Source organism: Armigeres subalbatus, chromosome 2 (assembly GCF_024139115.2).
Source record: "Armigeres subalbatus isolate Guangzhou_Male chromosome 2, GZ_Asu_2, whole genome shotgun sequence".
In the NCBI taxonomy this organism is placed as follows: Eukaryota; Metazoa; Arthropoda; class Insecta; order Diptera; family Culicidae; genus Armigeres; species Armigeres subalbatus.
Window position 1 is genome coordinate 7,080,981 of NC_085140.1, and position 16,806 is coordinate 7,097,786.

Below are 16,806 nucleotides of genomic sequence, written 5' to 3' on the forward strand. Positions count from 1 at the left end.
AAAAATTAAGTTTTGATAATAGCTCCGTTGAGTCAATTCTGTTTGAAACAATATTGTTTATAAAAGTTACCATTGCTAAATCTCGACGCACTTTCAGTGAATGAATATTGATGAGCTTACAACGAGCTACATATGGTGGCAAAGGAAATTCGGTCCACCCTAACTTGCGTAGTGCATATAATAAAAATTGTTTTTGAACTGACTCAATTCTGTTGGCATGAATAGCTGAAAATGGGGACCAAACTATGCTGCAATATTCTAAGGTTGGCCTTACATAAGCTGTATATAGTGTTTTTATTGTGTATGGGTCCTGGAAATTGTAACAGAATCGTTTTATAAAACATAACATGTTGTTGGATTTGCTTACAATTAAGTTATAATGATCGATGAAAGTTAGTTTTGAATCCAATATTACTCCCAAATCTCTTACTCTATTGCTTCTTACTACGTTCTGATCATCAAAACTAATATTTGCGCTGATTATGTTTCGTTTTCTGCTGAAGGTTATTGAGTTGCATTTTTTATATTCAACTGTAGAAGACTTTTTTTACACCATGTATGGAATACCAATATTTCATCTTTGAATGTATCGATATCCTCGACAGTTTTGATCTTTAGGAAAAGTTTCATGTCATCTGCATAAATTAAGACATTCAATTTATGAAGCACAACAGGGAGGTCATTTACAAATAAAATAAAAAGTAACGGACCTAAATGAGATCCTTGAGGAACTCCAGAAGAGGCTTGTATTGGGGTTGATAATTTTCCTTTGAATCTTACAATTTGAACCCGACTTGTTAGATACGATTCAAGCCAATGAAGAAGTTTTGGTTGAATTCCATCTTCTGCAGTTTGAACAAAAGCATGGGTAAATCAACGCGATCAAAAGCTTTGCTAAAATCTGTGTACAAGGCTTCTACATGGTGACCACTATCCATTGCATCCAAAGAATAATTAACGAATTCTGTTAGATTTGTGGCTGTCAAACGACCTTTAAAGAAACCGTGTTGCTTAGATGTGATTCGATTTTTAATTTGAACAAATATTTTTCATTAACAATTGCTTCGAACAATTTCGGTATGCAAGATATAAGAGCAATACCACGATAGTTTACGAACATTGGATTTTATACTAGATTTAAAAATTGGAACTAAACATGATTTTTCCATATTAACGGAAAACATCCTGATTCCAGTGACATGTTGAAAATCCAGAATAATGGAGCAGTAAGTTCAATTGCTAGAGTCTTAATAAACACTGGAGGTATTCCATCGGGTCCGGAGCTCTTAGACCCATCTAGATGTTTCAGGGCATCACAAATTTCGTGTACATTCAGATGGTTGACGCAAACGTCATTTGAAAACTCAGGATAAAAATCGAAAAAGTCGCGATCTCGATCATCTTCTGAGTGGGTAGTGTATACTTCTTTAAAGAAATCGGCAAACAAATTACATATTTCCTCTGGACCATTACCTGTTCTACCATCTAAATAAAGTTTCGATGGAAAATTGGCTGATTTTAATTTAGTGTTCACATAGCTGAAAAATGTTTTGGACTTGTCTTGATTTCACGTTCAGTTTTTAAATTATATTCATTGTATGCGATATTTATAGCACAGTTCAGTTGATCACAAATATTAAGATACTCCTCTAAATAATGTTGAAGATTATGCTTCTTGTAGTTTTTATGTGCTTTCTGCTTGCGATTTTTAAGATTTCTAATATCTCTTGTAAACCAAATTGGATTTTTCGATACAGCATGACTTCTCCGTCTTTTAACCGGCACTTCTTCCATTATTATATTGTGCAATGTGTTATAAAACTTTTCTGTCGCTTTATCAACATTTTGTTCGTATAGCAGTTTGCCAATCTATATTCTTCAGTTTATGCTTTATATTTCCGTAGTTGGCTGATTGATAATCGAAGATTTCTTCAAACTCACATTCGATTGGTATATCATTAACGTGTACAAACAAAGAGAATTCAATTGCTGTGTGGAATACTTCATTTCGCCAAAGAGGAGCTAGTGATTCATTTACACAAAAATCTTCATAACAGTTAGTCAGCAGTAGATCTAGATAACACTTTTGGATATTCTTCACATGATTGATTTGATTTAATCCTAAGTTAGCAATTTTATCGAATACAAAATGCAATAGCTCATTTTCCCCTATGACTGGAAGTAAAATGCTCTCATTGTCACAGTCCGGTATGGAATCTACATTTCTTTGGTTAAAATCACCATATATATGCACATTTACTTCAGGAGGCAAGCCAGATAAAACATTCTCGGCGATACCAAAAATTTTTTTGAGGCCTCCGGGCCTCTTAGAAGGAGGCTTCCGGGCCTCTTGAAAGAAGGTTTCTTGGCCTATTAAACGGAGGCTTCTGGGCCTCTTGAAAAGAGGCTTCTCGGCCTCTTGAAAAGAGGCTTCCCGGCTGCTTGAAAGGAGGCTTCGGGCTTCTTGAAAAGAAGCTTCCGAACCACTTAAAAAAAGATTTCCGAGCATATTGAAAGTAGGAAAATAGTACTCTTGGAAGGAGGCTTTCGAGAAGCATAGAATGATGCTTCCAATCTTCTTGCAACGAAGCAACTGAGCTTTTCGAAAAAAAAAGCCTTCTTGTCTCTCAAATAGTTCAGAGGCATATTCTAAACATATCATTCAACATTTTGTTTCAATCAGGTAGATTGATTGTATAGAAGATTTTTAAAATTTGTTTATAGGTCGTTTTGTCCTTTTGATTTTTTGTCCTTCAGCCCTTCATCCACTGTGCTGGTTGCGGAGGGTGCATTCTCTTTGAGTTATTGATCGCCATGCATATTATGTACAGGACAAAATTTCGAAGTAAAAAAACATACATTCCGTCGTCGGGGGTGACAATGGGTCAAATGGGGGTGTGAATGGGTCACTGTTTTAACTACTTAGAATGCTTGTAGAATAGATTGAATGTATCTGAGCCCAAGAAAACTAAATTATAGGAGACCTTTTTGATTGATTTTTCTATCTGACCTCCAGATTGTCGGTGAGTCAAGTTTTGATTCAAACTGATTAAAATCCGCTATTATTCACTTGTGTCCGAGGTACCCCCTGGGCCCAGCGAAGGTTTATATGATTTAGCCTAAGTCGTGGGATTCCGGTCGTGCGACGGAAAACTGGAAGTTGACTAATTTTATTGACTGACCATGACCATCAAAAATGTTTCGAAAAGTTCGGGTCATGACAATGATCTGGATCGAAAGGATCTGAGTCAGTCACAGAATCTGGCAAAAATGAGACATTAGAAAATGTGTGAAATCTGCAGCATTCCAAAATCCACAAAGATTAAATATTAAAATAGGTAAACGTCGGAAACGTCCGAGACAATTTCTCCGTCTTCAACCAATGGTTGTTCAAACTGAACACTTACGACAACTTACACAACGGACAATGGCCCTAATAGGTGGTCGCAGTGACACACCTGAGCAGTAAAAAACAACGGACAATACCTGGTAGATTAGCACAGAATGCTTAGCTTATTAAAGAGTTTCCACGACTGGAGGCAAAATTGAACAGCTGAGCATAATACACTTGGACGATGACGCCGTTAACAGCATGACCACGAGGTCAGATTGTGAAATATTTCTTATTTCATTTTTTTTAAATCCATCATCAGGATATTTGTTTCTACGAAATTGAGTAGCTAGCATCATACTGGATGTTGTAAGATGGAAGGAAAAAACTTTTTTGAAACAATTTGATATACTTTGAAATTAAAAAAATGCATGATGTCCCGGATTGGCCCAAGAAATATCTGTTCACTTTATCATAAGTGAAATCTATAAGATTTTTGCCAAAAAAAAAGAATTTGGTTTAGTTCTATCCCATACTAGCAGACCCGACGAGCTTCGTTTCGCCTAAGACTGATTTATTCTCTGATTAGTTTTCCAGTTATGAAGAAATTTCTGATTCATTTGTATGGGAGTCCCCGCTCGGTTCAATAGTTTCCAAGTCTATAAGGGTCAGACAGACAGAAATTGTTTTTTATGTAGGGGGAACGACGGCTTTGGCAGGTTTTATTCTATTATTGGCAGGGGGTTTTTTATGTCTGACTATGCTCAAATTTGGCCTAAACATTCTTTGCATATCAAAGAACATTGTGGCCAAATTTCATAAAATTTGGTCGACAAAAACCCCCCTGCCAATAATAGAACAAAACCTGCCAAAGCCGTTTTTCCCCCTATATAGATTTGAGCAAAAGAAAATAACGTAATTATAACTAATTCTGTTAATGAAAGTACCAACAAATAATAAAAATTATCATTATCAAATTATCAAAATGCTTAAGGCAAAATATACAATGTTATCCTTTAATGTTAGAAGCCTGGAGGAGAAATGAGGATACGTATGCGTCAAAAAATGAACAATCAATCGAGCCAGAATTCAGTTTGTACTTAGGATTCTATTGTTATTTGATGTGAGCACATAGCGGTATGAGAGATTTACCTAGTTAAACCATTTCTTCATTTTTATTTGTTGTTCTATAATAGAGAAGATTTACGGCAGTGATAGCAAAGTTACATTTTCTTTTCGCGTTTCCTGTAGCCAGGCTCTAGCTTCTTTGAATTTAAAACAGTTTGAGAAGTTTGGTTGACTTTATTTCACATACCATTTATATATGTTTTCCAGCCTAGTTAGACTAGGTCAGAGTTATCTACGATCCAGGGTCTGAAAAACGACACTCGAGTGTACACTGGCGGTACACCGAGACTGCACATGCCAGGATTTCCAAACGATACAATTCCGACCTGCAGGGTGTTATCACCGTCCTGAATAGTCAATGGGCCACCCGAATCATCGTCACAGGTTGAAGGTCCCCCAATTCCGGACAAGCACATATTGCCAGAATCGACTAAGTTGCCCCAGTAAAGAACACATTCCTGTTCAGTTATTATTGGCCTTTGGAAGTACATGAGCTCATTAGATGTCGATGTGCTGTTAGTCTTTCCAAACCCGGAAGAGGTTCCGATCTTATATACATATTCACGCGTATCTGTAGCAGCGGGAAGCTGACTTTGAACTACACGAGCATTGAAAGACATGTCACTGACCAGGCGAATGGTGGCAATGTCATTATGAGTGCTTGTTGGGTTGAATCCAGGATGTACGTTGATTCCAACCGAGGAGTATGCAATGCGCTGCTGCGATGGTTCGACATTTTCTAGGTTTTGGGCACCCATGATGGCAACACCTCCTAAGGCATCCTGAACGCAGTGGGCAGCAGTTAAAATATATTTGCTACTCAAGATGGATCCACCGCAGAGACCGTCGCCATCGTTGAAGTTGCTAACGATAGCTGCCTGGTAGGGAAACTGGCCGGCTGTAGCCACCTGTCTACTGATGGTGCTTCCTGGCAGCAATTGCAGCTCAGCTGGCATGTGAGCCCTATAACGGTCAAATTGTACAATTGGACGCACATTAGACCAATCTATATCGATCAATTGGGCACTGAGCAATGCCAAAACACTTAACAAGACCACTAAATGTTGCATTACGAAATGAAAACCGAGAAAACTTGTTCATTGATTCAAGGCTCAACTTGCTTTTATAGGAGAAATGATCCATACGACAGCCGAGAGAGACAGTGCAACAGACCACAACAGCAAATCAACAGATTTACATTTAATCATTGTTTTATCTTAACAACGATCTTTAGGCACGCGACCGTGGACATAATTTCAAGTACGCTCGTAAACGTTTTTCTGTATGTTAACGTTTACTACACATCGATATGGAACGGCTCATTGTTGAGGTAATTATTGTAATACTCAGCACTATTTATACCAATGGATTATGTTACGATCTTTGTCTGGACCGGAAACTGTTCTTAGCAAAACTTCTTAGAAGGTCACGTCTCTTTGCTTACACAGCCACTCTAACAAAATGATTGGTTCTATGAGAAAAGCCATCGAAAACGGACGAAAAAATGCTGCCAGGATTCGGATGCAGGCAGGCAGGTTTGGCCGTATCTATCCTTAGTTGGCGGCCCGTCCTGCCTACCGCACGATATCACTTACGCATCCTGTGTGATAGCGGGCATGAGGCCAGTCGGGCTGGTTATCCGGGAAGACGATGATTGCTTCGAGCTACGTGGCACCACAGCTCTGCGCAGAGGAGCCCGCAAGTGCATCAGGTTGACTTCGCTGCCCATGATTTCATAGTTGACGTATCAACCATTCGAAATTTCAGCGAATTTGACTAATTACGTACTTATTAGGGTGATTCAACTGCTGCAACATCGACACGGTGCTCGTTCCAAACCTCATTTAAGGCTTCATGACATGTCATTCAGAATGGCTGCCTTGCGGCTTACCAACACAGTCAAACAATCAACCACCCCACCCACCCCGATATGCACAGACAAATTTAATTCATATATTGCCTACATACCTGACCATCTTCTCACTAAAAAGTAAATCTGGACTTACTTCTAAGTTCAATCTATGCAGCGATATGATGATATTACCACATAGCGCTAATTTAGGAAGATATATAAGCAAGTGATCAAAGTGAAAAAATCCCCCAGTAACGCACTATGCCAACGACGTCGCCGGTTTCAACACTCTGCACGTCGTCAGTAGCGTCGTATGCAAGCAATCATTGATCAGCAGCAGACAGTGATGTCGATATGAACTATTGTAAAATCATAGCGGAAACATGTAAAATATCGATTTAATTAATCAATCTTTTCCTAACGCATTATGTATTGATGCAATAATAATATCTTATTGATTCTGTTTTAAGGTGCGTTTCAAATATTGAAAAATCGGAGCAAAAAATGATTTTGTTATTGGTGCGTTTGAGCACCCGCATAATCATGGACCATACGTAGACCGCATCTGTTATAATTGAAGAGAATAAGTGGTATTGTAGCGATGGTCTCACTAATAGTAGTTAACTATAAATGGACAGTCTCATATACTGTTTCAACAGTAGCTCAGATGGTAAACGGCCAAACTACCATATGAGTAATGGGCGGTTAAGTATAATTAACATTTAAATCTGGCCGTTTTTTCGAACAAAATTTTCGATGTACCATACATCAGTTGGTAGATGTACAATTCAAGAACTATATAATTACACATCGACAGCATGTTATGTATTAACAGTAAGTGTTGATGTAGGCTTGGTATGGTGAATCAAGCTTAAAATTGTATGCTAACAATGAAGTGAATAGTGACAATATATCTTATAACGCATATGTAATTTTGACTGCATGACATGTCGTTTTTCATTATGCGGGCAGCTGGCAACAACGGTTGAGGATGTAAACATAAACAGCCAGCATCGTGAAAACATAATTCATAAATATTCACCTAAACCAAAGAAAAACTGATGCTTTTCTGGCAAACTCCATCAGTTAATCCCATACTTAGACTGTATTGATTGATACTGTTTCTAAGTTGGGCTGAATTCTTCCGAATGCGTGCAATGTTTACTGTTGTCGGATGTTAACAAAAAATGAATCCCACGTGTATGCTTACTGAATTGGTATTGGAAGTTTCCACCACTACAAATCCATGGTTGATGATTTTTATGATACAAACACATAGCAATTTGAGTGTCACAACGCTTCACCTTAAGTGCTTGCAGGTTGGAACGATTTAAATCTGCGATGTTTGTCCCTAAATTGTTTGAAATACAAACGAAAGTGCAATGGTTGTTACGTCATCTATGAAATCATGGGCAGTTCGGTTGCCACATGGCAGCGTGAATGGGATAACTCCTCGAATGGTAGGTGGACCCAACGGCTGATACCTAGCATATCCAGCTGGGTGCCCCGAGCAAAGTGGGATAAGTTTCAACTCGGGAATCTCACGCATCTGGGGATCTCCAAATCAAGAATGCTATCCAAAGATATACACGGAATTCACTCCAACTCTGCAATACATCTCCTTCAAGTGGATCGTTCCATTCTAGAATAGCAGCCCATATACCCATATACATATCCACTTCGATAATCACCGGCGATGAGTCCCAACCGTGTTATTTGGGATAGAACACTTCGCTAGTTCGCTGCCACGTCAAGGTTAACTGAATCAGAAGGTTGGTGGAATAGGAACTGGTCACGCTTCGGGTGCCACAAAAGTCCCAAAGCCCTAATTGTCTCGTTGACACCGGAACCGTGGATGAGTACCAATGTTTCTCGGTCCTTGTCGGGAACATCAATAAGTACTTCTTGCGAGTTGGAGCACCATTTTCTAACGGGAAATGCGGCCTTCATCATCAACTTCTCGACATCATACCGTAATTTCCTTGCAGCTTCGACTGATTCAGCACCAGATAGAATGTCGTTCATATACTGCCTATGATCGCATATCATTCCCATCTTTGCTGTATTTCCTATTTAGATATATAAGACAAATATGCCATTGCCATCTAATATAGCCTCAGTTGTGTCGTGTTCGGAGGAAACGGCTTCATCCGACTTCTGGAAAATGTTTGATCTCATAACGGGCTAATTGTATATGAGCGAACGCACTGCAAGGAACGAAGCTGCTGACGCTCCATAAGTCAAAGTTAATAGTTCCAGAATTCTAACGCTTTCTTTGGGGGGAAGGGTCGTTTGGCCGAAACCCATTCGGCTAAAAGCCATCTGGCCGAAAGGCTGTTGACAGAAGGACAACAGGGCCCAGGCTACACTGCCAGCTAAGTACGCAATCCTTAGCTAGCGGCCATTTTCATCGGAAGACCCGTGGAAGCGTGAGTATTGGAACTTGTGAGAACCAGAGATATGTTAGGCGCTCCTTCCCGGATGTCAGCTCACCATTTCGTAGCCCAGGCCTTCTCGTGTAGAGTGCTGCACAATGGAGCACCTAAACGACTTCGAATTGGCTGATGACGTTGCACTGCTCGTACAACGGCGCTCTGAAATGCAAAGTAACCTCAACGACCCAAGCGCTCCTCTTCGGCAGGTTTAGTCATCAACGTCAACAAAACCAAATCGTTGGATGTAAACACGGTGACCCCATCCAATTTCACAATAGCCGGACAACCAGTAGAGAATGTTGAAAGCTTCCAATATCTTGGTAGCCAAATGCCGTCAGACGGCGGTACCAAGATCGACATAGGCGCACGGATCAAGAAGGCAAAGGCTGCCTTTGCGAGTTTAAGAAATATCAGGAAAAACAGGCAGATAAGTGAACGCACCAAAATACGTATTTTTTACTCTAAGGTGAAATATGTGCTGTTATAAGCTAGCGAAATATGGTGTGTATCAGTGGAGAACACTCAACGGCTGCAGGTGTTCATCAAATGACCCTTTCGGCCGGAAGACCGTTTCGACCAGATAGGTTTCGGCCTAATGGTTTGTTCGGCCTAGTGGCATTCGGCCAAATGGCTTTCGGCCGAATGGGTTTCGGCCAAACGGCCCCTTTCCCTCCTGAAGTTTCATTGATATCGCGTCTGAGATGGGTCAACGAGTATTTGCCTGTACTTACTTGATACTTGATGGGCTACAGCTCTTCGATGAACCTACGCCGAATGGAGTATCCTTCTCCACTGGACTCGATCCTGGGCCAATCGCTTCCAGTCGCCCTGAACATTGAGCGCCCTCAGGTCCTCTTCAACTGCAAAAAGCCATCGTGTACGCGGCCTTCCACGAAGCCTGCGGCCTCTTCCGGGTTCTCTACTAAATATTATCTTCGCTTGACGTTCTTCCGGCATACGAACAACGTGACCAGCCCACCGTAGTCTGCCGTGTTGTATAAGCTTAATAATATCCAGCCCTTTATATACCTGGTACAATTCGTGATTCATGCGACGCCGCCAGATACCGTTCTCCTGTTTACCGCCGAGTATTGTCCGCAGCACCTTACGCTCAAACACTCCGAGAGCTCTCCGATCAGCCTCCTTTAACGTCCATGTCTCATGGCCGTATAAAGCCACCGGAAGAATCAGAGTAGTATACAGCGCGAGTTTAGTTTTCGTTTGCAGACTACGGGACTTAAGCTGGTTACGAAGTCCGTAATAAGCCCTATTTGCAGCTGCAATACGCCTTTTCACCTCGCGGGTAACATCATTATCGCACGTCACTAATGTTCCAAGATACACAAATTCTTCTACCACTTCAAATTTTCACCATCCAGCACTATTTCGCTACCACCACCACTAATGAACCCACGTTGATTGCCAGCGACCATGTACTTCGTTTTGCTGGTATTTATCGTGAGTCCAATCTCGCTGTCTCCCTCTTAAAAGGCGCAAAAGCCTCTTCCACGGCACGGCGATCAATTCCGATAATATCGATATCGTCCGCAAATCCCAGGAGCATATGCGATTTTGTGATAATGGTACCGCTTCTTTGCACACCAGCTCTCCTAATCGCTCCCTCGAGCGCTATATTGAACAGTAGGTTCGAGAGTGCATCACCCTGCTTTAATCCATCTAAGGTAACAAATGACGTCGATATTTCATCCGCAACCCTTACACTTGATTTCGATCCGTCCAACGTTATACGAATCAGCCGTATCAGTTTCGCCGGAAAACCATGTTCAAGCATAATTTGCCATAATTCATTCCGTTTCACTGAATCGTACGCCGCCTTGAAATCAATAAACAGATGATGTGTCTGCAAGTTGTACTCCCGGAATTTATCAAGGATTTGTCTCAGGGTAAACATTTGATCCGTCGTTGATCGGCCCTCACGAAAACCTGCTTGGTATTCGCCGACGAAGGACTCTTCAAGCGGTCTCAATCTGTTGAACAGAATACGGGACATAATTTTGTACGCCGAATTAAGGAGGGTTATTCCTCGGTAATTGGCGCACTCCAGTCTGTGCCCTTTCTTAAAGAGAGGGCAAATGAGGCCGTCTAACCAGCTAGCAGGCATTTCCTCGTCTTCCCATATTTTCGACATAATATGGTGCAGAACTTCATAAAGCTGCTCACTGCCATGTTTGAGAAGTTCAGCCGGGAGCTGGTCCTTCCCGCAGCCTTATTGTTTTTCAGCTCTTTGACAGCTTTTTAACCTCATCTAGTGTAGGTGACTCCACAGCTTGTCCATCGTCGCTAATATTTATTCTGTTCACCGATGCACCGTCACTTCCTCCATTCAACAAAGTCTCGAAGTGTTGCTTCCACCTGGCAGCCACTTCAGTTTTATCTGTCAGCAAATTCCCTTGTTGGTCGTTGCACATGACGGGAGATGGCGCTGTCTTTCTCCGCACGCCATTTACAGACTCATAAAACCTCCGCATATCGTTCTGCTCCATTTTTTCCTGCGCCTCACTAATAACTTGTTCTTCGTACTCTTTTTTCTTCCTGCGGTGGGTTCGTTTTTCGGCTGCTCTTGCTTCCTTGTACCGATCTCTATTCGATCGGGTACCTGACACCAACATCCGGCTTCTGGCAACGTTCTTCTCGTCTGTCACTCTCTGACACTCCACATCGAACCAACCCGTCCTGGGTCGCCTCTGTGCAGTGCCTACCACTTCTCGTGCTGTTGTGCTCACCGCTCCATGGATCGACTCCCATAGATCGTTGATGTTGTCGCTAACGTTGATTGCACTTATCCGTTCGTCGAGCTTCTGGCGGTACTCAGCCGATACTCCTTCCGCCGACAATCGCTGGATATTGTAACGCATCGTTCGCTGTGATCTTTCGTTCGATACAGTTGACAACCGTGATCGAATTTTACTGACAACGAGGTAGTGATCAGAGTCAATGTTCGGACCTCTGAATGTCCGCACATCGATAACATCCGAGAAATGGCGCCCATCCACCAGAACATGGTCTATCTGGTTGCAAGTTTCACCATTTGGGTGTCTCCAGGTGTGCTTTCGGATGTTCTTTCGTGCAAAGTAGGTGCTACTGATGGCCATCCCTCTGGCAGCAGCAAAATTTACTAGCTGTAGGCCGTTGTCATTGGTAGCGGAGTGACGATTATGGGACGAAAAAAGTCCTCTCTACCGACCTGGGCGTTAGCGTCTCCGATAACAATTTTCACGTCATGCTTTGGGCACTCTCCATAGGCTTTATCAAGACATTCATAAAACGTGTCCTTCACGTCGTCGGATTTATCGTTTGTCGGTGCGTAAACGTTGATTAGGCTGTAATTGAAGAATTTGCCCCGTATCCTCAACACACAGATTCGTTCGCTAATGGGTTTCCACCGCATCACTCGCTTCATCTGCTTGCCCATCACTACGAAACCAACTCCATGCTCTGCTTTTCACCGCCGCTGTGATAGATGTTATACTTGAATGCAGTATTGGTCGTGGGGTCCACGGCTCGGAATTCACGTTCTCCGGATCTAGGCCATCGGACTTCTTGAATAGCAGCCACGTTCACTCCAACCTTCTGCAGTTCACGAGCCAGAAGGCTCACTCGTCCAGGTTCATTTAGGGTCCTGACATTCCAGGTACCGAGTTTCCAATCATAGTCCTTATTTCGTTGCCGGGTCGGTTGCCAAAAATAACGTTCTCTTTTCTTCTATCTCCATTTTTCGTGGTATTTGAGAGGCTTCAGTAAGCTACCTTACCGGGGTCGCGTTACCTACATCGCGATGATGGGGCTGCCACCTTAGGTATAGCTGACGCGATACAGCATTTCGTTAATCAGCCGCTGGGTACCAGGCAGACGCTGTTTGAGCCGCACCTCCTGGTGAACAGACGCTCGAGGCGTACCTTCTCACTCTAGCTGATGTCAGAAGGACAACAGTGCCCAGGCTGCACTACCAGCTAAGTACACAACCCTTAGCTGGCGGTCTTTTGTCATCGGACGACCCGTGGAAGCGTGAGATAGGGACTTGTGGGGACCAGAGCTCTGTTGGGCGCTCCTTCCTTGATGTCAACCCACCATTTTGCAGCCATTTGCCTGTACCCCTGTACATTTTCGATACATCCGCCGTAATCACGATCGGTGGATCCGAAAGCGCATGACGATGATGAACAAGGAGGAGGTTCATCTTCCTCTTCAATATCGCGTGTCATTGTTCGTTGAATTTTCATTGTTCGTTCATTGTCATTGTTCGATGAAATCTACATACTGGGGTGACATTGCGCATCTCGAATCGAATCACTCGATTCGTAAGTTTTTGGATTCGTTTCGAAAAAATTGCGGCATTATGCATTTCGTTCGACTTCATTCAGTCGCAGTACAAGATTTCGTATGGTGCTGTACTAGTTCAATCGAGTATGTTCTGTCAAACGAAATGTAAACAGAGAGAATAAGAGATAGCTGTCTCCGTGTTTATCATGCCGCCCGCTGGAGAGACAACCTTCAGCGCATGGCGAATGTGAGTAAACAGAGAGAATAAGAGTAATTTCATCTGCGTGTAGCATGTTGCCTGTTGGAAAAGCATCCTTCAGGGCATGAATTGACAGTTAATTTATAAACAAGCAAATCAATATTATTTATTGAGCAGTTGCAACCGATTAAAACATTATGCCGATACGACATGTTTTGTAAATTGAGTTACTGTTATGACACAAATTATAAGTTTTATGTTTATTCGAGTGTATGCCACAGATCCATTTTTGAGCTAAATAATTTAAAGCTAAAGAAGGATTCGATAATAAATTACTTTGATGTTTCCATGTATTTTAGTTAAATGCACTTGAGTTTTTTTATGCGCGTTTTAGTCATTCGCGTTTTTTATTTAACTCATCTATTTTTACGCAGATTTTCTTCAAAGATTTTTCACGCGATTTATCGAAATCGTCAAAAAATACGTGAAAACTTCAAAAAACCGATTTTAGTTGAAGTTGTTTTTACGCAGATTCCGGGATAATTAGAGATTGCATATTGTCTGGAAACTATAAAAGTAGCTATACTAATGACATTCTTTTCCTCAAGAGACAATTAAAAAACATTTATTTTCTTCCCGCAGAGAAATAATAAAAAATATAATTAAAAACTTTCAGCAAGAAATAACTCTCGAACAACATTCGAAATCTATAAAGGTGACGAGTGTTTTTCATTCGACTTGAGTCGTTTTTCAGTATGCTATCGAGTTATTGCGAGAAAAGAGAAAAATTCTAATTTTGCGGAGCAAAGAAGAAGAAGCAGACTGAGTGTCGGAAACTTCAAAATGGCATGCACTGTACGAAAAGTGTTGATATTTCTTGATATTAAGAATATTCGAGAAATCTAAAATGTTTCTTAATCACATAAATATATGACAAAATGCCTTCAAAGTATCATAAAACTTGTTTAAAAAATATAGCGGCATGTAACACTCGTTTAAAGTTGCATATTCCCGTTGATTTTAATAATCAACATTCACACCGAAAAAATAAACCAAAATTTTTTACCGTGCAACAAGTGATTTGACGTTTGCGGAACAGCTTTCCGACAGTCGACCGTCGGACCCCGGTTCGAATTTTTTCAATCTTCTCGCAATATCATAATGCCAAAACATCTCGTTATTCTTGTACCTCCTCGAGCATACTCGAACGATGAGTCGTTTTCGAGATCGAATCGAACCCCGTAATGCCAAACATGTTCGACTCGATAGAATTACGTTCGAATCGAGATGCACAATGCCACCCCTGGTTTTTAAGGTCGGGGTTTCCGGCCAATCTTTTCTCTAGAAGCAGGAAGCGCTTCAAGGCGAGGGATCTGGAATTTGGGAATTTCTCAACTGGTTTACGGTATCGCGGAGAAGCAATTGGGCCACGAATTGCCCATTCTTCTCCCGACGAAAGGTTCGTTGAAAATGTTCCTCGAAACGCTCTTCCTGCTTAAGGTCACTCCTGACGGAATCCAATATTAAAAGTGCTCGCGTTTTCGGGGGCACACCACTCGATACGGAAGCATCGCACAACAACAATTTTTATTATTTCACGCATGCTGCGACGCAGCAAAGCTAAATCAACAAAAATGACAGTTGTGCGCCGCCTCTGAATCGAGTGGTGTACCTCCGAAAACGCGAGCACTTTTAATCTTGGATTCCGTCAGGAGTGACCTTAAAGAAGCGTTGCATATGTCGGAGGCCTCCATTTTTGTTTCACGCTAAATTTTTATAAGCTGAACTGCTACTCACAACTTCTGTTTCAAAACTGAGCTCTCGTCACTTCTTCGTTCGTCAACACACGTTATGTCGACAATACAATTACTCTCTCGAGAGAGAAAGAGATCTCACTCATTCTTTTCTTCTTGCTTCAAACCGATGAATGTAAAAGCTCAATTATAAGCTTTTCATTTCAACCATACCAATGATATAACGTACTAGAGCACACTGGTTCATTTGAACTTTTACTACACTAGAAATATGTCCGTTTTTGTATTATAACAATTTTGATGTATTTGCTATTATTCCTACAGCATACATTCTTCCAATCCGTCAGTCAATGCTATGTTAGTACAAACTGTTGGCAAGAGAATGGCATTTTTGTGCTAAGAACACGCATTGCATGGATTTTCTCTATCTCCTTCTCACCTGAAGAAAATTAGAAAACAACAGGACCACTACCTGTCAAATTTGACTGGAGTTGGTCCTTTTATTTTCTAATTTACTTCATGTGGAAAAAACATAGGAGAGGTAATGACGTCACCGTGTAATGGATCAAAACAATTGAAAAATATTTGAATCTCGTGATTCATTCGTGGTTCAAATCTGCAGAAAATAGAACTGAGCGGTATAACAGTTTTAAGCTTTTGAATCTCGACTGTTATAAAAAATGAATCTTGAGCCACTGCTGGGAAAGTGCATGATTCAGATTCGTATGCAAACTGACAGCCCCGTGCGATTTGAATCATTGCTGATTTTACCCTAAAAAGAGGGGAAGTCGACGAAGATAATCCTCTCTTGGGACATTCGCCGCATTCTTGCGACATTCGCCGCAAGAGAGAAATTTCTTCGTCGACTTCCCCTCTTTTTAATAAAAGTTTCTTGGCAGTTTATCACCTCAGAATGCAAGTTCGCATAGTTTTCTATCGTTCTGAGGTGATAAACTGCAAAGAAATCCCCTGCTTGTAACTTTTATTAAAAAGAGGGGAAGTCGACGAAGAGAAACCTCTCTTGCGACATTCGCCCTTATTCCAGAAAGAGCTTGAAATATGTATTGAAGATTGTAGTTATGTTCTTTTCAGATCTTATATTGAGAAGCATTGTTAATATTTGGGAAAAAATAGAAATAAACTTAGTTTGAGTTTTGTATTCATTGCAACACATTTTTTCACATTATATTTCGAGAGGAAAATTAGTAAGAATGCAATCAAAAACCACTCGTTACGAAATTTCACGAGATTCATCAGCTGATTGGAGCATGAATGTATGTAAACCATCATAAAGTCATTTGGAGTTTCACGCATTTGTGCGCCCTCATGCAGCATGGAGAGAGAAATTCCAAGAGTAGGAAATGTTTGACAGCTAAGTAACTGCAAAATAATTTTACTAATGGGAGTGATTTTAAAATATCCCTCTACTCGCTTGAGAGCAGAAAAGCTGCTATCCGCAGAGATCCGCAGCACCCAGGTTTGCAGTACAGTTTTAACTATTAAAATGTAGAAAAAAGTCATTTGACAGCGGCAAAATGCATTCACTATCATTATAAGATAGGCCAAGTTGAATTTATGTCCCGAAATCTGCTTTAAACGCTAAATGACCGCGGAATGCGCAAAGTTAGGAGATGCTCCCAAGTTAGGTGCGTGCACGGTACCAACGTACATTTGATCGAGAGGTATGTGAATACCATTCCATTTTCAGAAGGTTCCTTGCGCAAACCGACTGTCAAACTCTCCCGTTGGTGGTTCATTCGTGAGAAATGCATTCATTTCGGTAACGACTTCTGTTTCGCTTGTTCGTTTCGTTTCACGTTCAGTCT

The 16,806-nt window shown here is 41.3% G+C and overlaps 1 protein-coding gene across 1 annotated transcript; it reads right to left on the reverse strand.

Moving 5' to 3' along the window:
• Nucleotides 1–4,478: 4,478 nt before the first annotated feature.
• LOC134217605 (brachyurin-like) lies at nucleotides 4,479–5,529 on the reverse strand. Its single transcript, XM_062696390.1, has one exon. The coding sequence runs from the start codon at nucleotides 5,527–5,529 to the stop codon at nucleotides 4,672–4,674; it is 858 nt and encodes a 285-aa protein (XP_062552374.1). The 3' UTR covers nucleotides 4,479–4,671.
• Nucleotides 5,530–16,806: the final 11,277 nt, after the last annotated feature.

Excerpts from the sequence above, each read along its gene's own strand:
- LOC134217605 (XM_062696390.1), bottom strand. The coding sequence starts at position 5,529 with ATGCAACATTTAGTGGTCTTGTTAAGTGTTTTGGCATTGCTCAGTGCC.